Source organism: Melanostigma gelatinosum, assembly GCF_949748355.1.
Source record: "Melanostigma gelatinosum genome assembly, chromosome: 11".
Lineage (NCBI taxonomy): Eukaryota > Metazoa > Chordata > Actinopteri > Perciformes > Zoarcidae > Melanostigma > Melanostigma gelatinosum.
Window position 1 is genome coordinate 6,348,045 of NC_136644.1, and position 20,760 is coordinate 6,368,804.

Sequence of the window (20,760 nt, forward strand, 5' to 3'; positions counted from 1 at the left end):
CACACACACACACAAACACGTCACTCATGCTCAATGGCTCCCCAATCAGTACTCCTTTTATCGAGTTTGGTATTTTGAGGCAGCCAGGAGGAGGGCGTGACAGCGAGGCTCTGAGATTCAAACAATCCTCTCTTGATTTCTTCCTCACTCAAGGGAAAGTCTGAAGCTGTCTGTTATCGTTTGCTTCTATTATTATTCCCTGTTTACAGTTTGGGTGTTCACACTGAGCCGTAAATGAGAGAGTCAACGATTTGTCATTTCTCTTCTGCCCATGAGCTGCCCATAAAATTGTGACTATGTGAGAAATGAGGCGTTTACAGTAAGAGAGGGGAAACCCAAAATGTTCTCTGATTTGTTTTTTATCTTTAGGAGTTTCGAGGCTTTTGTCACTCAAACATTTTTGGAGTCCAGGCTTCATTTGGATAATTGTTGATCTCTCTATGCATTTATTTCCGTCTTTGTTAAGCACCTGATAAACCTTTACACCTTAAACCATTTACTTGTTAATACATTTCCTCCCACTTAGTTTTTCTTTCAGGTTCTTTCAAAGTCTATCTATTGTCATTGGAAATACCTGAAAACAGCATCAAAACTATAAAACAATTATTGCAGCTAAAAACACTTGAAAACAGAAGAAAAGCATGAAATAAAACTAGACTACAATCTATTTGCATTGCATATATACATATACATTTTTATCCCAACTTGTTTTTCTCCATTTTTACTTTCTAGAATTTTATCTAAGTCAAATATTTGGACCAAAACAGTTAAAAATAGCTACAAGCATATGAATGCGTTATTACAGTTATATTAACAAACCCCCAAAAGCAACAGGCTCAAACGCGTGCTGACAGTACAGCGCTGTGACGACACTGAATCACACTGCTCGTGAGAGAAGCGTATATAAAGCACAGGGAAAGTTAATCCCAAAGGATCACTCGCTGTCCCTTGTGTGGCTTTTTATGTTACAGGCAAATTCATGCAGCATCTGCAGGCGCAGCGGTGCAACTGCAACGTTATTCTGGCTCACAGAGAGCGACCGACTGGAACCACAGCTGCCGGACGCAAAAGAGTGTGACGGAGCGATAGATGACACTGTCTGCACTCTGAGTGGACGATATTATTTCAGCATATGTACGGAACCCCAGTGCAGTTATTGTTTATGATGAGGACTACAATGAAAGAAAAAAAGAACGTCAACAATGATGATGATGAAGGTGATGACAGATTTGTTGAGCGGCTGCTCAGCACTGCTTTCTTTCTTTCCCAGGACCTCGAAGGTCACGCAACTGTAAAGCCTTTATAATGTTTGTGCTTCAGTCTGTCTAAGAAGGAAATGAGTCAATGTAAAAAAAAAAAGGTGCTGACCCTGAGGTTGAGGTCGAGAGAGAGAGAGCGAGCGAGAGAGAGAGAGAGAGGGAAAGAGAGAGGGAGCGGGAGAGGGAAAGAGAGAGAGAGGGAGAGAGAGAAAGAGAGAGAGAGAGGGAAAGAGAGAGGGAGCGGGAGAGGGAAAGAGAGAGAGAGGGAGAGAGAGAAAGAAAGAGGGAGCGGGAGAGGGAAAGAGAGGGAGAGAGACAGGGAGCGGGAGAGGGAAAGAGAGAGAGAGGGAGAGAGAGAAAGAGAGAGAGAGAGAGAGAGAGAGAGAGAAAGAGAGAGAGAGAGGGAAAGAAAGAGGGAGCGGGAGAGGGAAAGAGAGAGGGAGCTGGAGAGGGAAAGAGAGAGGGAGGGAGAGAGAGAAAGAGAGAGAGAGAGGGAAAAAAAGAGGGAGCGGGAGAGGGAAAGAGAGCGAGAGACTTCGGGAGGAGCATTCGTGGGTGAGCATGGAGGAGAGCGGGTGAGAGATAGATTCAGGAAGGAAGTTCGGGAACTCTTGGAGAGGAAAGTTACCACCATGACGACGTGCGCGTTGGTCATCGGTGACACAGGTGTGCTCTGATGTCATAACCGAGAAGCTCCGACCAAACATATGTCTGGCGTGCGATGAAAAGTGATCCTCCATTAAAAAATTCACAGATAAATTCATCATATCCCATTAAAGCTCATGTTCATACTGCCAGTTTTATACAGACAACAATCCAAAACTCAACACATTTAGTTCATCATCATAGACAAACAAACAACAACAAATCCTCATATTTGAAAGCTGAAGGCCTTTCTCCTTGGACAAATGACTGAAACAATGTTAGATCAATAATAATAACAGATTGTGTGTTGATCAACTAATTGATTGACGGACATACTGAGATTGCAACCACGATAAGACAATCCCCTTCAATAAAAGAAAAGCTCTCTTCAGGAGCAGTTGCTCCTCCTCTATCCTTCGTGTTGTGCTCACCTCCTCCTCTACATCAATTTGTCTCAAATCCAGAATAAAATAAAATAAATGTATAATGCTTCTACAAATACACATTATAAAAGGGATTACAGCTAATAATCAAGATATAAAGATGACTATCAACAGCAGACATAGATAGATATTAGTTGATTCCCCATGGGGCTTGTTTGTCATCGTCTATGCATGAACATCCACTTTGTGCGTGAAGAAGAAGAATGTGTGCACCTTTGTCTATTTATTATATTTTGATATCAGTGCAGTGGCGGGTATCTTCAAAGTCTGACTGACCAGTCTCGTGTGGTGTGTGAGCGTACATGCATGGAGGCGTGAACCGGCTTGTGTGTGTTATGAGAAGTGTGTGTGTTGGTATTGGTGGTGGTGGAGGGGGGAGAGAGGAGGGGGAGGAGGGTGGTGCAGGTTCCTTATCTGCAGGCCACAGGCAGCTTTTGAGGCTCTTATCAGCAGCCACCATATTCTACTAGCACATCCTCTTGTCCAGCAGGGAGCGGAAAACTCCCCCCCCCCCCCTCTCTCTCTCTCTCCCACCTCCAACTCGCCAGTTCCAGAGCTCTCCGACTGGCAACCAGCGAAAGCATTGTGCCTCCTTGGCGAGGAGAGTGAGAGACAGAAGAGATAGACAGGACAGTGAAAGGGAGAGAGAGAGAGAGACAGAGAGTGAAAGAGAGAGAGAGAGAGAGAGAGAGAGAGGGGGGGGGGTGTGAGAATGACATATGGACAGAGGGGGAGGCAGAGAACATCTCCACACTTTGAGCGCGTCTTCGTTCTAAGGAGCAACTTTTCAACGAAAAATAAATATGTGCGTTTCTACAATCCAATCAAACTTAATGCCTTTGTGAATATTTGGGACTTTATGATTTCATTTTTTTCTGAGGAGTGTTTTATATGGTGTCAGACAGCTCTGACCTCAGACACTGACAGGCTGCAGTGGAGTGTGAGCGACCTGAAGAAGAAGAAGAAGAAGGAGGAGGAGGAGGAGGAGGAGGAGGGCCTTAAACACTGAGGAGATACAACATGTGCGTTCTGAGATCGCTTGAACTCTGATGGATTTTGCATGACAGACAGACGAGCCACACTGGATGTCATAATGTATCTGTGAGTACTTATTTAATGTGTCTTCTTTTTTATTTTATATGTGGATTTTTTGAGGTTCGCAGCCTCTAACAATTACATATATATATGTATATGTGTGTATATGTATCTATGTGGTTTTAAAAAAATAATTGTCTGAATAATAATAATAGAACAGCATCTAATTGAAGTTTCTGTCACATGAGCCATGTAAGGTGTGTACTTTTAGTCAAATTGTTGAAAACTGGTGATTCAAATTTGATAGTTTTGTGTTAAATCGATGAAGATATAAATGTGATATTAAAAGATTTATCTTTACAAATTGTTCTGTTGAAAGCTGAATTACATCCTTTTTCTAACCAGTCTGGTTATTGTAAAAATCCAATATATTGTGCAGTTGGCTTAAACATTAATATGAAACATAATATAGAAAGAAACAGAAAGAAAAAAAATGTAATAAAGATTATATTAATGAATTAAAATAGCATGGAGGTTTATCAAAATGATCAAAGATGTTATATTTTAGGATTTGAAACAGCTCGTTGTGCAGAAACACAGACTTCCACAGCAAAATGAATTATTAAGTGTGCAGCTAATTATGTTTTCAGTGAATGTATTTTACAATGAATCCTTTTAAATATGAATCGATGGTTGTTTCTGTGCAGCTCCTCTAAGGGTTCTTCCCACCGAGATATTTAAACCACAGTAAATATAACACTGCTGCAAAATGAAATCATAAAAAAAAATAACTTTGAGAGCATTGTGAAAGAGGGAACTGTCCAAAATAAAGTCATGACCACCAGAAAAAGAGAAAAACAGGAACACTTGCGATTGCAAAACCTGAGAAATCATAAGAGCATCACGCCTGTCAGCTCAGTGACAACAAGCGTCTCCCTGAAGAAGTGGACTTCAAACAGTGAATTCACTTGATATCCAGCAGTTTAACATCAGGGCAGCAGTGTGTAATGCAATCTGTGGACCAGCTTCCACTGAAGAAACCACAAACAACAACAACAACAACTACTCCTGACATTTTAGTCTCTAGCTCTAGTGACGCTTATCTGCAAATTATGACCTTTTAGCACATTTTCATATCCATATATATCCGTATACTTACCAGAGTGTGTTTTTCTTTGTTCAACAGACTCTTTGATATCAATCCAATCTTCGGGGGTCTGGGGCGTTTTGAATGCTGAAAAGGATTTTGACTCACATCCTCAAAATACACACAGACAGATGGACTCAGTGAGAGCAGCCACTAGAGACTTCACATTCACAACCTAGAATCTGCTGCTCAGGATCCCCTGTGAGAAGAATCCACTCAAAATCCGACCGCGACACCCACCCCGGCTCCACGCTGCACCCAAAGACGGTACTGCAGGAGAAGCCCTCCATTAAAAACGCCATGGACTGCAACATTTCGGTCATTGGCACCCTCTGAGACGTTGAAGTGAGGGAATGAATACAGGCTCACGTTTACTCAAAGCCAGAGACACAGCCAGAGACTGACGACTCGCACATTTACCCTGGCAACGATAACTGAAGGATTTCAGCTTGGCCAAAGCGAAAATCTATTGAGGAAGAGCAGCAAAATATTGCGTAATCTGCAGGAAAGTGGAACAAAGGAGAAAGAAATAAAGGCTTTCAAGGAAAAGACACGTTTAGAGAAGGTGTAAAGAGTTCTGTAGGATGAGCTGCAGGTGGTACACATGAGCACGTTACTGACTCTCACACACAAACTAAAGACACGCTGACTCACTCGCTGGGCAGCTGGCACTAACGGGGATTCACCACCATGATGGAGAAGCTGAACCCCACCGGCCCACCTGCCTCACCCCCCGCCCTACCTCGCCACTCCTCCTCCTCCTCATCCTCATCCTCATCCTCATCCTCATCCTCCGCCTCATCCTCCGCCTCCTCCCCATCCTGCGTCTCCGTAGAGCAGCACAGGCCCCTCCACAACAAGACTTTGGCATCCTCGGACGCCATCAGCAGCCCGTGTCCCGCTAACAAGACAGGGCACAAGGGACACACGGATGTCCCCTCTTCTGGCTCGATTCAGTCCCCCATTGCCACGACGACGGCTTTAACCGGTCACCACGCAGACTCAGCTGCTGCACCTGAGCCCATTGTCATGGAGACCGGGGAGGAGGAGGAGGAGGAGGAGGAGAAGCGAGGAGGACCAAAGGCAAAGGCAGGACCTGCTGCCTTTTCCCACGGGTCCCCAACTCTTTCCTCTCCGCCTCCGCTCCTCCCGGCACCAGCCAGGACCTCCACGTGCCCTGTACCGCCTCCAACCTCCACCGTCTCCTTCCCCTCATGCTCATCATCCTCTCCTCTTCCTCCACACATTCCAGTCATCAGCCTCGGTCACAGCAAACCTCCTCTCCCGCTCCCCAATACCCCTTTGACTACCCTCCACCCAATACCCAACCTCCTGCATGGGCCCCACGGGGACTTTCGCCGCTGTCAGCGGACCTGTTTCCCCGGGGCCAGCCCTGGAGCTTCTGGATCTTCTGGATCTTCTGGGGGCCCCTCAGCTCTCTCCCCAGGACCCCTGTTGCCTCAGCAGTACCTGTCTGCACACCCCTTCTTCACCAGGTGAGATACGGTAGATATAGAAGAAGAATAGAATAGAATTTATACTGTCTTGATCCCTTTAAGGGGGGAATTTTTCTCTGCATTTGACCCATCCCTGTATATAGGGAGCAGTGGGCTGCCAATGACAGGCGCCCGGGGAGCCGGGGGTTCAGTGTATTGCTCAGGTACACTTCGACATGTGACACGTCCCAGTCGGGGATCGAACCGTTGACCTTCCGGTTCCCAGACGAACCTCTTAACCCAGATATGGATTCATCCATAAGCAATGTGGAATCCTTTACCTCCTCTTCAGACCCTCATCAGTGAAAGCTAACCGGTGTGGATTTCCTGTCTCAGATTGTTTCATTTGAATAATTTTGGGGACACAAAGAAGAAAAAAATTCTATTCCTTAATTTGAAAAAAAGAAAAGTCAGAAAACAGTCAACAAAAAAATATATTCCCTATTGAGTCAATCATCTTGAAAATCCTCATTTTTATCTCGCGACCCCTTTGAGGGGTCCCGACCCCAAGGTTGGAAACCACAGCATTAGCAGACAACACCGAAAGCCAAATGTTATGAGCAGAAGTGTATTAAATCATCTCGTTAAGTTAATTACTTCTGGAGGTTGCATTTGATCATGTAAGGATTTCTGAATGATGGAAAATATTACAATATAAGTTATGAAACATCAAACAGTATCTTAAATAAAAGACACACAATGCTCCTTCGCATTCTTTTCATCAGAGAACGCAAACAGGTGTGGAGCTACCAAAATACGCTTTCCTGAGATACCAGCGACGATGACACCTCCTCGTTGGTAACAATTTCCCGTTTCATATGAAACCTCAACTGCTTGGATTTCACGACTTCCCATGGTGATTAATTGTGGCTGTTATGCAAAACTGACAGCAGGATGTGTGCTGTTATGAAGGGACCTCACATTTCTCACGCTACATTTACTCATCAGCACACTCGGTCGCTGACCACGAGTTGCATCGTGGAATGTTTTCTGTGTGCATTTAGTAGTAAACTAAAAAAAAAAAAAATATCACTTTTGAAACAATGATTCTACTTTTAATTGCAGCTAAATTTAGTCGTCGATCCGGCAAAACACTACAAAACAGACCTCTTCAAGCCTTTTTTGGGGGCTTGTAGAGTTGGCAACTCTTTGCTTACTCTCATGAAGAAAGGCACTCATTTGCAGACTTTATCAGAGCCCTCATACTGTGTATCTATTCTCGACTCCAAAACAAGATTTTCCTCACAGTTTCTTTCCGTAACAAAGAAGTAGCTATGTGAATATTTAAAAAAAAACATCTAAGGTTTCACCATCTGTCACGCAGGTCTGGGAATAAGATTCCCTGCAGACTTCTCTCTGGTCTGTTTGTAGCAGCAAGCATTGATCTATTTCATCCCCCTGAAGTAGAATCAGCTCGTCAGCAGGCTTAATGAGACTGAGCTAAAACTCCGCATGCACACTCAATCAACGCCACCAACATAATCACAACGCAGTTAATGGCTTCCACCACCTTCTTCTCCATCCACTCCCCGAGATTTCCTTCTGTTTAAGGACAGAGATGCTGGAGGGACTTAACATTGCAAACTGTATTTTATATATATTTCGCTGCACTTGATTGCAAATGCAGTTACAAAAATGCCACATTTTCACACATTTCGCTGTGTTTTTATCTCTAGTTCTTACCTGAGTCCCTCGGGAGGAAGCTATGGCGTCATCAGCAGCAGCCGCATCAAGAGGAGACCCTCGTCACACTTTGAGTTGGAGATCAATGACTGTGAGTTTCTGTGTGACCAAATACAGAATGAGACATCAATATCAACATGTAGAATGTTTGAAATTGTATTGATGTAATTGCTGCTCACGTCGTGGAGAAGGTTAATATCCAATATATTTAAAAGATAAGGTTGCGGATGTTCTGTGTTTGCCTTATTGTCAACAAGTCTTATGAAACAACTGACAGCAACGACGTGTCAGCACATCTCAACACTTTCCAACACAATCCTTTCAGCCCAAAGCCCATTGTTTTCACTCAAGACGGGTCATAGATACAAATTAAAGTGTTATTTTTGAAAGTTAAATAATTACCGAAGACAGTAGGGCACTGTAGTTTTTAGAAAATGTAACTCAACAGGATTGAAAAAGTGCATTTGTTGGGGGACTATTTTCAGCGGTGGATTAATACACATTTGGTGCTCTCGTGAGTATTCACAGCAGCAAGGCGGTATATGCGGGATTGACTCAAAACAAACTAAAGTGTCCATGTTCATCGTAATGAATGAAGATGTCCCAGTACAACAGTGTGGCTCATTGATGTGTTTTGAATGTGATACACCAGGCTTTGGCCACACAAGACTTGTTCGTGCAATTTCATTGTTGTTCTTTTTATGGGATTTGTTGACAATAACAATACATATTAACTTCTTCTTATGTCCCTTAAGGCCCTGCACACTCAGACAGTGATTATGTGTGTCTAACAGGCCCTCCTCAGAAAATCGCTCGCCGTGTCTTCACCAACAGCCGCGAGCGCTGGCGACAGCAGAACGTGAACGGGGCTTTCTCTGAGCTGAGGAAACTCATTCCCACGCATCCACCCGACAAGAAGCTCAGCAAGAACGAGATCCTCCGTCTGGCTGTCAAGTACATCAACTTCCTGGTCACGCTGCTCAGTGACCAGGCACAGGACAAGACCAGGGACCCGGCTGAGGACGAGGACGAGAGCACCGCGGCCGGGCTGGACAGTAACAAACAGAACCGTCTTTGTCAGTGCAACACTCCTCCTCCGTCCCACGCCGGCCCGCCATCCTCAGCCCGTCCCGCGACAGTCCACAGAGACAGGGACTCGACTGACTCCGTCATCGCTCTGGCTAACTCCCCGGCAACATCCAGTTGCTATGGCGACACGGACAGCGAGGAGAGCTTTGGGGCTAAGACCTCTTTGGTGACCCATGGCATTCTGGGAAAGGTCAGGGGTCAGATAAGGATGGTGGCAGCCACAAATGACGAGCGGTGACACCAGAAGACGGCCAAACAAAGACGTGTAAATGTCACGGTGACGAACAGGACACACTATCATCGCCAGATACCCCAAGTGTTTGACGAACAAGTGTGATTCTCTCTCCTCAACCTACAAGTAGGGAAAGAAGTAGGGGTGGGGGGGGGGGGGGTTGTTGGTCTGGAGACATTTTTGTAGTTTTAACTGTCTCGATGTCTTTTACAAGTGAATCTGTGCTGTGCGGCAAGCTGAGAGGCACGAAACATCACAGAACATTCAAACACTCGAAACGCGCGATATCCAAATAAGGTCACAATGTTCCTTTGTCAAACATTACATGTCTAACAATGTGGATGAATTATGCAAAACAGGAACAGAACAGAAGAAATACAGGTTCTTGAACTCTCCTCTGTATACAAATACTAAATCTCCCACCAGAGGGTTAGACACCAGTATTGTTTTGTTCTGGTCTACATGCGGCCTCATAGATGTAAATAATCTGCATTGCCACAGTACGATTATGGTGACTGCAATAGAATACTCTGCAAAGTTTCCAGTTCTTAATGTCGCTGTCAGAGAGGCGAGGCAGATGGTACCACCCTCACATTGTGACACACTTGTACCAGACAGAAATAAAGTGCGTTTTAGTTTGCTGTTCCTTATTTGACATCCTCTTATTGCGCTCCAAAGACTGCTCGTTGTCAGCACGATTTCTCAACACGTCCGAATGTTTAGGGAACATTTGTGTATCCTTAAAGTGTTCAGTACAAAGAGATTCTCCGTGTGAGACCATCTCCATCGCCATCAGATGTTAGATGTATGAATGCAATGTTACTGGGTAAGAGTTATGAAAGAACCGGCTTTAATGTGACTGCTTATTTGAAATAACGTGTAGATAAGTCATGTGTCCATATGTTAAGAGATTGACACAACAACTTGTTACTACACATTGCGTGCTGAATATTCAAAGCAATAGTGAGTGATGTGTTTTCCTGAAGATGAATATAACAGTTTGAAAAAAAAAAAAAAATGATGCTTGTCCCATGAGGTTTTGGAGTCTTCCAGGGCAGCTGGTTCAGGGTGTATGTACATGTTTTCAGTGGTGGAAGAAGAACTCTTTTACTTCAGTAAGAGAAGCAATATCACATTGTAAAAATACTCTGTTACAACTCTTTGCATTCAAAACATTAGTTCGGTAAAGGTATCGGCATCGAAGCATAGGCATACTTTAAGCACCAAGGGTAAAAGTACTCATTGTGCAAAAATCGTCCATTTCAGAACAATATCACATGATTTTAAGAGGTGGAAAGAGTAGAATATTGTACTCAAGTACAGGTATTGTTACTTTAAATACATTTTACTCAAGTAACGAGTCGGCTGCTTGTATAAAAACGTAGTAAAGTAAAAGTAGGTCAAAATGTACTGTGTTCAATTTTTTTTAAAGGGGGGGGGGGGCGCTACTAAATAGATTGCATTGAATGTCACCTAATACATGTGGAAAGACCCATTCTGCCCCAAACCAACCAGATTCCTCAGATTAGCTTCACAGGAATTAACCTGACAAGAGACAAAACTCAGACTATGAGCTGATCGACAAAAGATAAAAACGAGTGATGGGCCTGAAACTTCTTTTCGGATCCAACAATTGGTCAACACATCGCCAAAGTAGACAACACAGACATGTAATAAACAATATTACCTCCATATCAGCGGCAGCCATGTACACACATATCACGGCAAAGGGGAGCTCGCCTCTCTGGTCCCAGTGCGCTGAAGATAACAGTTACTCTGTGAACTCAAAGGCATCACTGATGGATCCACCAGAGCATGTTAGCATTCAGCATGTTAGCCAGACCCACCGCGCCCCTACTGTTCAGGTCATGAACACACCTGCAGCTTTCTTCTGTTCCATACTCACAGTTTATCAGGCCTTTTAACATGTGACTTTCAATGTACAAAGTACAATAATGGTGATAAATAGTAGGCTACTTTAGTAAAAGTAAAAAAATACCAATTGTCATACATATAAAAAACAACTTTGCTACAGTAACAAGGGTAAATGTACGGTACTTCCACCCCTGATAATAATTATTGATGCAATAATGTGTGCATCACTCATGTTTCAGTTGACGGAGCTAATTCAATTTAGATTCAAGATGTTAATTGTCACTCCGGTTACACGAGAACAATTGTCTGAAATGCTTTCATTGGGAGGCTCCATAAAAGAAAGACTTAAAATATGCCACATATAACAATATATATAAAAAAAGATAGAAGCAATAACAATGTCCATCTAAGAAAACAACAATAAAGAGGTTGCATATTGATCAGGGGTTGTGTGTGTGTGTGTTATTCATTGAGTAGTTTTAGTCAGTATTTTAGTAAATTAGGCTGAATCTCTAACAACACATTATTTGATTTATATATTGTATTACTATGTTGTTGAATAAATAGTGAAGTAGCAGAAAATTAAAATACTCAAGTAAAGTACAAGTACCTCAAATTTGCACTTCCGCACAGTACTTGAGTAAACGTCGGCCTACTCCTCCACGACATGTTTTTGATGTGTCTGTGCATTACGTGTGTGGCAAAAGATTTATGTAACAGCAACAATTGCAGGCGTGCGGTTGTGTGAGGAAGGTATGGGTGGATGTGGGATGCGGTCGAAGAAGGGGTTCAGCTTGGTGGTGTGTGTGGGGGGGGGGGGGAAGGGCTGCACAAGTTAGAAGTTTATCAAGGGGCCAGGAAACGCCTACAGTTAGTGCTGTCTCATTGACGGCCAACGAGTTTCCTGGTGGAGGGGTGTGTGTGTGTGTGTGTGTGTGTGTGTGTGTGTGTGTGTGTGAGGTGGCAACCACTGCATGGGAGAAAGGGAGTGGGGGTAAACAAAAAAGAAGAACGCAACCACCAGGATGCTCTGGGAACCCCTACACAACCGGTTTCAGGACCACACGACAGGAAGAGCAGCTTTCACAACGCTGCCATGCGGCTGCCTCTGGCCCGTTCTGCCCCCCCCCCCCTCCTGTTTCATTATGAAACCACAGAGAGGACTGAGGCAGGGGTCAAACATGGGGTACTGCAGAATTCTGCAATTGCAAACACTTTTTTCAGTCAATTTTATTTTTTTTAATGTATAGAAATCAAAAGAACTTCACAGCTTTTTCGGTTCGGAAACTGAAACCACATAATGTTGCTTGGGACTGCTGGTGCGTTAACATTCTCTCCCTCTTTTGATACAGGAGGCCAAGCAGGGTGATGGCGGCCAGCCTGGGACTCAGAGATAATGTCCTTGCCTCCACCCCTACGTCGAGCCCCTCTTGATACACTCACTGCACACAGAAATAAAAGTAGCCCGACTCCATCAGCCACACCCACACTAAAAACTGCTCGTCCCATGTGAAGAATGAGCATTCTCCTAAAGCAGCTTCAGTGTGCTGATGATGAGGATACAGCTCTTTAATGCAGAGGGTAGGTAACAAGCTGTCGGGTTCAGTAAATGCAAAAACAAACTGTATTATATTTGCTAAGTGACTGTAGTGTACATGTTTAACACAACTTTTTGAATGACTTAAATTCACCTTGAATGTACCACTGAGATTGGACAGAAAATAACAAATTGTAGGTTAAAAATAATAGCATTTTTATTTTTTTTACATGATTTGACACATCATCAAATACAAATCTTATCCTTTGCACTAAAACATTTGCACAAATAATTTAGTGCGTGACATTCACCCTTTAAAAAAGAAAAAAAAAGCTATCCTTATTCATTAGCTGCTGGAATTAAACTGATGCAAATAATGGAATGATATTGAAGTTTGGAATCAACTTTTGTGTCGAAAGAAGGAAACAAACAAAGATTGTCAATGTGTCAAAATAAAAATGAAAACCATATTTGCCACTGTTGAATTCTACACTCTGATGGTACCAATTCACAAATAAAAGTCTTAACTTTCTGTTATATATTTTAAATACGTGCTCTATTCAGCCGTTCATTCAGTCTTCAATGCTTTCTCTCCTTGTTTTACCAGAGAGTCGATGCCGTCGTTCACTGTTTTCGCTGCTTCATCCGTCTTTTCTAACGTGCTTTTGTTGCTGAATTTCCGTCTGCCCACCTCGGTTACCGCAGACCCAGCAGCTGCCCCGACAGCTCCGCCGATCACACCTCCCAAGACCACTCCGAGCACCAGACCCAGCAGTGCGCCCCCTATGACTACCATGGGCACCTGTTTTGCAGTAGTCCCAATTTTCTCCCACACGGAGCTCTCCGCCACCATTTTGGCCCCTGCTTTGGCACTGGAGCCCACTTTCCCCCATACTGGACTCTGCGCCACCTTCTTTGCCCCGGCACCGATTCCAGCTCCAACTCTCGCAGAGCTTTCAGCCATCCGTTTAGCTCCACTTTTGGCCCCGGATCCCACTCTACCCCACATGGGACTCTGCGCCAAATTCTTTGCCCCGGCTCCAATCCCAGCTCCAACACGCATGGACCCCGATCCAACTTTTCCCCACATTGGACTAGCTGCTACCGACTTTGCTCCAGATCCCACCCACACAGAACCGTCCACCATTACCTTAGGAACTCTATCTCCTACTAGTTTGGACACATGTCCGGCACTAGCTCCCACCTTCCCCCATACAGAACTATCAACCATCTTCTTGTGGACGTTCTGTGCTCCGCTGCCGACTGTCCCCCACACCGAACTACCCTTCACCTTCTTTGCTCCCTCGCCGACCCACACAGAGCTATCCGCCAACAGTTTGGGTAACATCTTTGCGCTCGACTCCATTTTCTCCATAATGGAGTGTAGGAGTGAAGGGGACATGGTGGAACGCGTAATGGGAGGAAGGCTCTGAATAGTCATCGACCTTACACTCATCTCCGCCTCATCCCTTGTTTGCTCAATCTCCTCCTCTCTCACTTCCTCTTCTGCCTCAGCCACAGGCTGCATGTAGGAATAAAGCACCCGCCTCTCAGAGCCGAGCGGTCCGTCTTGCTCTGGTGTCCCTCTCCGTCTCTCCCTTGCTAACTCTACCTGTCTCTGCCTCACTCGGTTCTCCGCCTCCTGAAAAGCAGGATGGGAGTAGCACTGCCCTCCAGCTTCCTTCACCATCTGCTCCACCTTCTCCAGCAGCTCTGCCACACTCCTCCTGTCCCCCCCACCCTCTCCCTGCTCCAGCACGTGAAACCTGTCCCTGCATTTCTCTACGAGCTTCAACAAATCTCGCCGCTGACCAGCGATGTATGCCTCCACGCCGTCTTTCCCCACGTTCTCGCTCTCCCTCAGTTTATCTGCGTAAGTGAAGAGCAGCAGAGTGTGATTCTGGACCGCTTCAGGGCCAAAAACGTTCTCGAGGGCCTCTAGAGCCTGCAGCTCGGTATTCGCAGGCTGGTCTAAGGGGATGCACAGGAGGAAGGCGTGTGGACCAGGGCTGGACAACGCCACGCAGGAGGAGATCTGAGCTCGCACCTCATCTGGGGTTTGCTCTGAATTGAACCAGTCTGGGGTATCCACCACCGCCACCTGCAGGAGAGAGAGGAGACACGTGCAGCCACGTGGAGAGTTGATTGAGGGAAAACCAGCATGATTGTTTTATGACACAAAACAAGCAGCATGTCAAGGATCAGATTTTTGGGGGGCCGGCGATGGCACGTGGAGTGAAAGGAAAATGAAAGCAAACAACATCTTAATCACATACCTGTCTTCCCTCAACCAGCGCCTTCTTTTTCATGCACTCCTGAGTGATGGCAGTGAGGCTCTCCGGGCGAGACTCGAACTCCTCCCGCCCCAGGATGTTGTTGCCAGCTGCACTTTTCCCTGCTCCAGATCGCCCGAGCAGCACCAGACGCAGCTCCGGAGAAGATGAAGGCGAGGACGATGCGGCGAATGAGGAAGGGGAGACGGGTGAGGACGCGAAGGTCGACGAGGAGGAAAAGAAGGGCGAATGAGGAGCGGAGGTAGGAGACGCCTCGGGGGATCTCTCTTCGAAGCTGTTCATTCTGTGGTGAACTGAGTTTAATATGGAAAATGACAATTATTTTTGTAACATCTGGCATCATAGGAGTGCACTTTTAAGTGACATAATACGAGACAGTGAGGCCCTGTGACTCACAAGTTGTGACCACTTTTGGAGTTGATTTAACCTCAGACATTTGTGAGAGCACAGCTCCATCTACAGAGGAAAAACAGTAAATATGAGTCCTGCTTTGCGCTCACATTCATTTTCGAGTTGTTTTTTTAGGTACAAAAATGCAAATATTTACCTGCATTTAGTCTGTAACTGGGCGCCCTGTTGGCCTGCCTGTCGTTGTGTGGCTCTGAAGATGACCGTTGCTCTGGTGCTGGAGTTGAATGGAGCCCGTTAGACCTTTGTCTCACGCCGACACTTCCCTCTATCTCGTCCCTCTCTTCTCTCCTCCGCCTCTCTGAGGCGGTGCTGTGCTCCACACTCCTCCGTGTTTCTGGGTTGGGGATGGACACGGCCTCTCTCCTCTCCTCCTTTTGAGCTCTGTAACTTTCCATAAGTTCTCGCTTTCTGTCATTCACTCGTTGCTCCAGCTCTCTCTCCTGGACCGTTTTCATATGGAAAACACCGTTGTTCATCACCATATTGTCCACCTTTCGGATAAATAAACAAACAGTTCATTTAGGAAATGTCCCCCATCCTCACATTTACAATTATAGTGCCATGTTTTGTAATTCCTGCAGTTAATCTCCGATGTGGAAACAATTCATGTCTGTCAAAGTGACATTGTAATCAGCCTAATTATTAATACCAGTTCAGGCTACGTCTGGGTGTGATCGTTGAATGTGAAACAGGGCGTTGGTGGGAAAAACAGGAATGCTCAGACAAAAAACAAAAAAAAAACAAAGAGCCGATACACCAAAACTGACTAAAGTGTGAGACAACCACCGCAATCAGTATGAGAACAGAGAAGCTGTGAACAATATACACTGAACAAAGTGTGTGTGCAAACTCGACTCTTGATGCTGTTCTTTTGATTGCTCCATACGCAGACGCCCTCACCTTGTCCAGCAGCTCGCAGACCTGCTCCCTGTTCTGTCGCTGACGATTATTGATGACATGGTACCTCCCCCCGCAGCGCTCAATGATCTGCCTCAGGCCTGGGACTTCTATCTGCAGGTATTCCTGAGGAAAACATTTTAGATTTGCAACGGGTATACACAAAGTATACACAAAATGTTATCAGTTTGGAATTAGGGGGAACGTTTAGGCGGATGGCTCTTTAGTTTAGGCGGATGGCTCTTAAGTTTAGGCGGATGGCTCTTTAGTTTCGGCGGATGGCTCTTCAGTTTCGGCGGATGGCTCTTCAGTTTCGGCGGATGGCTCTTCAGTTTCGGCGGATGGCTCTTCAGTTTAGGCGGATGGCTCTTTAGTTTAGGCGGATGGCTCTTCAGTTTCGGCGGATGGCTCTTCAGTTTCGGCGGATGGCTCTTCAGTTTCGGCGGATGGCTCTTCAGTTTAGGCGGATGGCTCTTTAGTTTAGGCGGATGGCTCTTAAGTTTAGGCGGATGGCTCTTCAGTTTCGGCGGATGGCTCTTCAGTTTCGGCGGATGGCTCTTCAGTTTAGGCGGATGGCTCTTAAGTTTAGGCGGATGGCTCTTTAGTTTAGGCGGATGGCTCTTTAGTTTAGGCGGATGGCCCTTCAGTTTCGGCGGATGGCTCTTCAGTTTCGGCGGATGGCTCTTCAGTTTCGGCGGATGGCTCTCATATTCGGTGTGTCACAAGACTGGCCGACTCATTTAAAACTCAAATACAGAGCTGAAGTTGAGTCGCAGGATACCAAAGTGAATCCGAGGCTTTAAAACCTTTTTATAGTAAAAATTAGAGTGCTCGGAATGAATATCTCAGCACACCACAGACAGCGTGTGCAACTCTTAATACCTCCGCTGTTTTTCCCATCAAGTAGTCCCCACAGGTCAGCACGACCATGGTGTGGTCCAGCACCTGCTTCCCAAACGCCTCCTCCAGCTCTGCAGGCACAATACTCTCCATCTGGGAACGAGAAAGACGAATAATATTAGGACTTTAATTGCTAAATTTACTGTATATGCATGTAAAAATATATGCACCTTAGATCGGTGTTCATTGTAAAAAAAAATTAAAGGAAAATGAATGAATATTGGATATTAGGAGGAATCAAAAGCACGTCTTTTACTTTTAAAACTGCCGAAATGATACCAGCTGACTGCATGAGTAAATGAGACATAAAGCCATGACAGCAACACAAGTGGAAGGGCAGAGTGAGTCCACAACCCACCTCTGTGAATTGGTTAACAGGCACCATTAGTAGAATGGCATGTGGGCCTGGTGCGGCCAGCGCCATCGCTCGCTTTGTCTCCTCCCTCACGCTGTCCTCCATCCTGCCGCCGCTCCAGTACCATCTCGGCGCCTCCACCAGCGTCACACTCCGGCCCTCTGTGATGCCCTGCCGCAGCTGGCAGCTCCTGGAAGCAGCGGGGGAGATGAGGGACAGCTGGGCCAGGATGGTGTCGCCCGAGGACGTCTTTCCACACCCGATGTTTCCGAGGAGAACAAGCCTCAGCTCTGGGAACGAGGACCCGTAGTAGCTCCCTCTCAAGAGTTCACTCATTGCTGGAAAGAGAGGAGGAGGAGGAGGAGGAAGGGGTCAAATGTGCTGGATGCATTTCAGTACCAAAGATTACAGGTGCTATTTGATGGGAAGCGACACCAAACAACCAAAAGGTGTGTCGTGAGATTGCGTGACTGTACATGTGGCCTTCGGCCAAATGTTTGACTTTTAGAAGATGCAAATAAAACTGGAAAAACAGAATTGGACGGGTTGGGCAGGAGTTTACGCATCTCATCTGAAATGTAAACAGGAGAAGTGAGGTCTAAACAAACAGCTGAAAGATGTGATGGCTTTCGATGCGTTTTCATCTGTGATGCGGGTGTCTCTCTGATCGTTTGTGTCCGATAGTTAAAAGAACGCCGTCTTCTTATTTAGTTTCCTTTGAGCATCACCTTTCTCTCCATCCTCTCACCCGAGTGAACAAGAACTAAGATAATGGATAGCTGGGCTCCTTCATGAAGCTTTCATGTCACATTTTTCTTCCTTCGCAATCCCTTTTTTCTTCGCTTGCATGATGCGTCACACCTTGCCCGTCCTGTCCAACAGCATTCTACAAGGACATTTACGCTTGGACTCAAATGCACTAAACCAGGGGTCTCAAACTCCCGGCCCGCGGGCCAAATCCGGCCCGCTACATCATTTTATGTGGCCCGCGAATCCGCCCGCAAAAAATAAAAGTAAGTTTTCTTTTTTTTTTTTAAGTCAGACTAATAACAATAGAAATATCCCCATAGTCGAAATTATGAGATAGAAAGTCATAATTCTGAGATAGAAAGTCAAAGCTATGAGATAGAAAGTCAAAAAGATGAGATAGAAAGTCAAAAAGATGAGATAGAAAGTCAAAATTATGAGATTGAAAGTCAAAAAGATGAGATTGAAAATCAAAATTATGAAATTGAAAGTCAAGATTATGAGATTGAAAGTCAAAAAGATGAGATTGAAAGTCAAAATTATGAGATTGAAAGTCAAAAAGATGAGATTGAAAGTCAAAATTATGAGATAGAAAGTCAAAAAGATGAGATAGAAAGTCAAAAAGATGAGATAGAAAGTCAAAATTATGAGATTGAAAGTCAAAAAGATGAGATTGAAAATCTAAATTATGAAATTGAAAGTCAAGATTATGAGATTGAAAGTCAAAAAGATGAGATTGAAAGTCAAAATTATGAGATTGAAAGTCAAAAAGATGAGATTGAAAGTCAAAATTATGAGATTGAAAGTCAAAAAGATGAGATTGAAAGTCAAAATTATGAAATAGAAAGTCAAAAAGATGAGATTGAAAGTCAAAAAGATGAGATTGAAAGTCAAAATTATGAGATTGAAAGTCAAAAAGTTGAGATTGAAAGTCAAAATTATGAAATAGAAAGTCAAAATGATGAGATACTTAAACAGTCATAGAAGCAGCTCTTTGACTGGTTACTGTACATTTGACATGGAAATGTATTGTGAGTACATTGAAGACCACTTTAAACTGTGAATGCAGAGTTATTGAACAATATCTTTCGAGTAGTTACATTTACAACCGCCCTTTGTGGGCGACCATGATGCTGATGTGGCCCGGAGTGAAAATGAGTTTGAGACCCCTGCACTAAATATATCCGCTAACAAATGCACACAATTTAGCACTAAAGTGAAACTCAAACTTGGCACTAAACCTAATTCTGAAAGTAGAGAGTAAAGCCAGACAGACACTTGTTTCACAGAACACTGACAACCATTTGTATGGTGACGAAACAGCCTCATTCAAACAATAAGCAAACATACTTACTCAATCGTGTTCGGACCTTTTACGTTGTGTTCATGTGTTGTCTTCTCTGCGTGCTCGGTTTGTTCGGTATTCACGGAATTATTTCTCTCATCCAGACAACTCAACCAGCACAGTTCATGTCGACGACTAACAGCTGCCTACGCAGGTGAGAATTGCAGTCTTTTAGGGAGGTAACCGGCGGCTCGCCACTCCCAATTCTGAACGCATGCTCGCATGAATGCACTCAGAAGTTTATATTTTTTTCTTTCCGCGTACACAACTGGTTTATTTTGGCCGCGGGCTGCCAGGCATTCCAAGCTGAGGCGGAGCATCCCGGGGCACATGTGAATCATACCTTACTTTTACCACCACACCCAGGAGGTGTCAAAACGCATGGATGACTGTCAAATAAGCATGGACTTCAGGGTTCGTCAGGTTAATAACTGGTAACGCTGCAGTCGTCAGGGCGAATTGACGATGTGAACAATTGTGGACAATTGTCTTACAATGCTAACCTGTGGTCAATTCATAATTTGTAAAAGCTCAATTGAAATGACTCTCCCAGGCATGTATTTAACTTGCCACGAGTGGATTGGTCACATAAACTGTGAGCACCATTTGTAAACATTAGATATGAAACAAGGTTACTTTAAAATAGTTTGGTGTTTTTAATTATTTTCTTTCAGTTCAGTTTTGACTTCCTATTTTCAGAGTGCGTTTGCAAGATTTTGTTTCGTTTCAGTTTTTCAGAAAATATTTGATGGACTTAGTTGTAGTTTGTTTTGTTAAGGTACAATGACTCAGAAGTATGTAGCTATACACACATATAAAATAAGTGCTTGGAAAAGTAAAAATGCCCACTATGTTTAAATCTTTTGATTTTGGAATCATCTTGATTACTCTTTCAAGACCAAACGTTTCTGACCTTTTCCTCTTGACCCCAGTTGGTGAACATTGCACCTGAGCTGAACAGCTAGGATATATGGCATTTAATCTACGACAATATTTCAATCATGTTCTTGTTATTTCATTTTACAAGGCTAGACTGCATGTGAAAAACAACAGGGACTGATTGTGAAGCAATCGTGGCACATGCGCCATCTCATGAGCGCCATCTCCTGGAATGTCAAAGTCGATTCAGTTCTGTGGCTCAACGTCACGAGACTTGACGGAAATTCGTGCTGTGTCCTTTATATTGGTAGATAGTCATAGCTTAAAAAAAATGAAATGAATTTACAGTCATTACATTTTTTCTATTTAGTTTTAGCTTTACGAAAATTAATTATTTTAGTTGACAATAATATATGAAATGGAGGCTTCTGTGGTCATATGCAGTCAAACGTATCAGGCTAAAGATAGTAATATTACTTAAAATGAAATTT

At 44.3% G+C, this 20,760-nt stretch overlaps 2 protein-coding genes across 5 annotated transcripts; one reads left to right on the forward strand and one right to left on the reverse strand.

Moving 5' to 3' along the window:
* Positions 1-3,353: 3,353 nt before the first annotated feature.
* lyl1 (LYL1 basic helix-loop-helix family member) lies at positions 3,354-9,155 on the forward strand. 2 transcript variants are annotated; one of them, XM_079279422.1, is made up of 4 exons: positions 3,354-3,448; positions 4,569-6,025; positions 7,702-7,799; positions 8,464-9,155. In XM_079279422.1, exons 2-4 carry the CDS (start codon positions 5,220-5,222, stop codon positions 9,033-9,035), a joined length of 1,476 nt encoding a protein of 491 aa, XP_079135548.1. In that variant the 5' UTR covers positions 3,354-3,448; positions 4,569-5,219; the 3' UTR covers positions 9,036-9,155. The 2 variants fall into 2 exon arrangements, with proteins under 2 accessions (XP_079135548.1, XP_079135549.1); XM_079279423.1 differs by having other exon boundaries at positions 8,503-9,155.
* Positions 9,156-12,642: 3,487 nt separating this feature from the next.
* On the reverse strand, positions 12,643-19,520 carry LOC306784727 (uncharacterized protein). Of its 3 annotated transcripts, none has more exons than XM_079278826.1 (8): positions 19,400-19,520; positions 17,302-17,636; positions 16,926-17,036; positions 16,047-16,169; positions 15,283-15,637; positions 15,132-15,191; positions 14,718-15,028; positions 12,643-14,542 (listed from the first exon to the last, which is right to left on the reverse strand). In XM_079278826.1, exons 2-8 carry the CDS (start codon positions 17,632-17,634, stop codon positions 13,010-13,012), a joined length of 2,826 nt encoding a protein of 941 aa, XP_079134952.1. In that variant the 5' UTR covers positions 17,635-17,636; positions 19,400-19,520; the 3' UTR covers positions 12,643-13,009. The 3 variants fall into 3 exon arrangements, with proteins under 3 accessions (XP_079134952.1, XP_079134953.1, XP_079134954.1); XM_079278827.1 differs by having other exon boundaries at positions 19,416-19,509; XM_079278828.1 differs by lacking the exon at positions 15,132-15,191.
* Positions 19,521-20,760: the final 1,240 nt, after the last annotated feature.

What these genes read in the sequence shown, in the direction of transcription:
- lyl1 (XM_079279422.1), top strand. Translation starts at nt 5,220, where the DNA reads ATGATGGAGAAGCTGAACCCCACCGGCCCACCTGCCTCACCCCCCGCC. An exon ending in GCACACCCCTTCTTCACCAG is followed by an intron (nt 6,026 to 7,701) that starts GTGAGATACGGT and finishes TTTTATCTCTAG; the next exon opens with TTCTTACCTGAGTCCCTCGG. An exon ending in TGAGTTGGAGATCAATGACT is followed by an intron (nt 7,800 to 8,463) that starts GTGAGTTTCTGT and finishes ATGTCCCTTAAG; the next exon opens with GCCCTGCACACTCAGACAGT.
- LOC306784727 (XM_079278826.1), bottom strand. Translation starts at nt 17,634, where the DNA reads ATGAGTGAACTCTTGAGAGGGAGCTACTACGGGTCCTCGTTCCCAGAG. An exon ending in CTGTTAACCAATTCACAGAG is followed by an intron (nt 17,037 to 17,301) that starts GTGGGTTGTGGA and finishes TCTCGTTCCCAG; the next exon opens with ATGGAGAGTATTGTGCCTGC. An exon ending in CGCTGGTTGAGGGAAGACAG is followed by an intron (nt 14,543 to 14,717) that starts GTATGTGATTAA and finishes TCTCTCCTGCAG; the next exon opens with GTGGCGGTGGTGGATACCCC.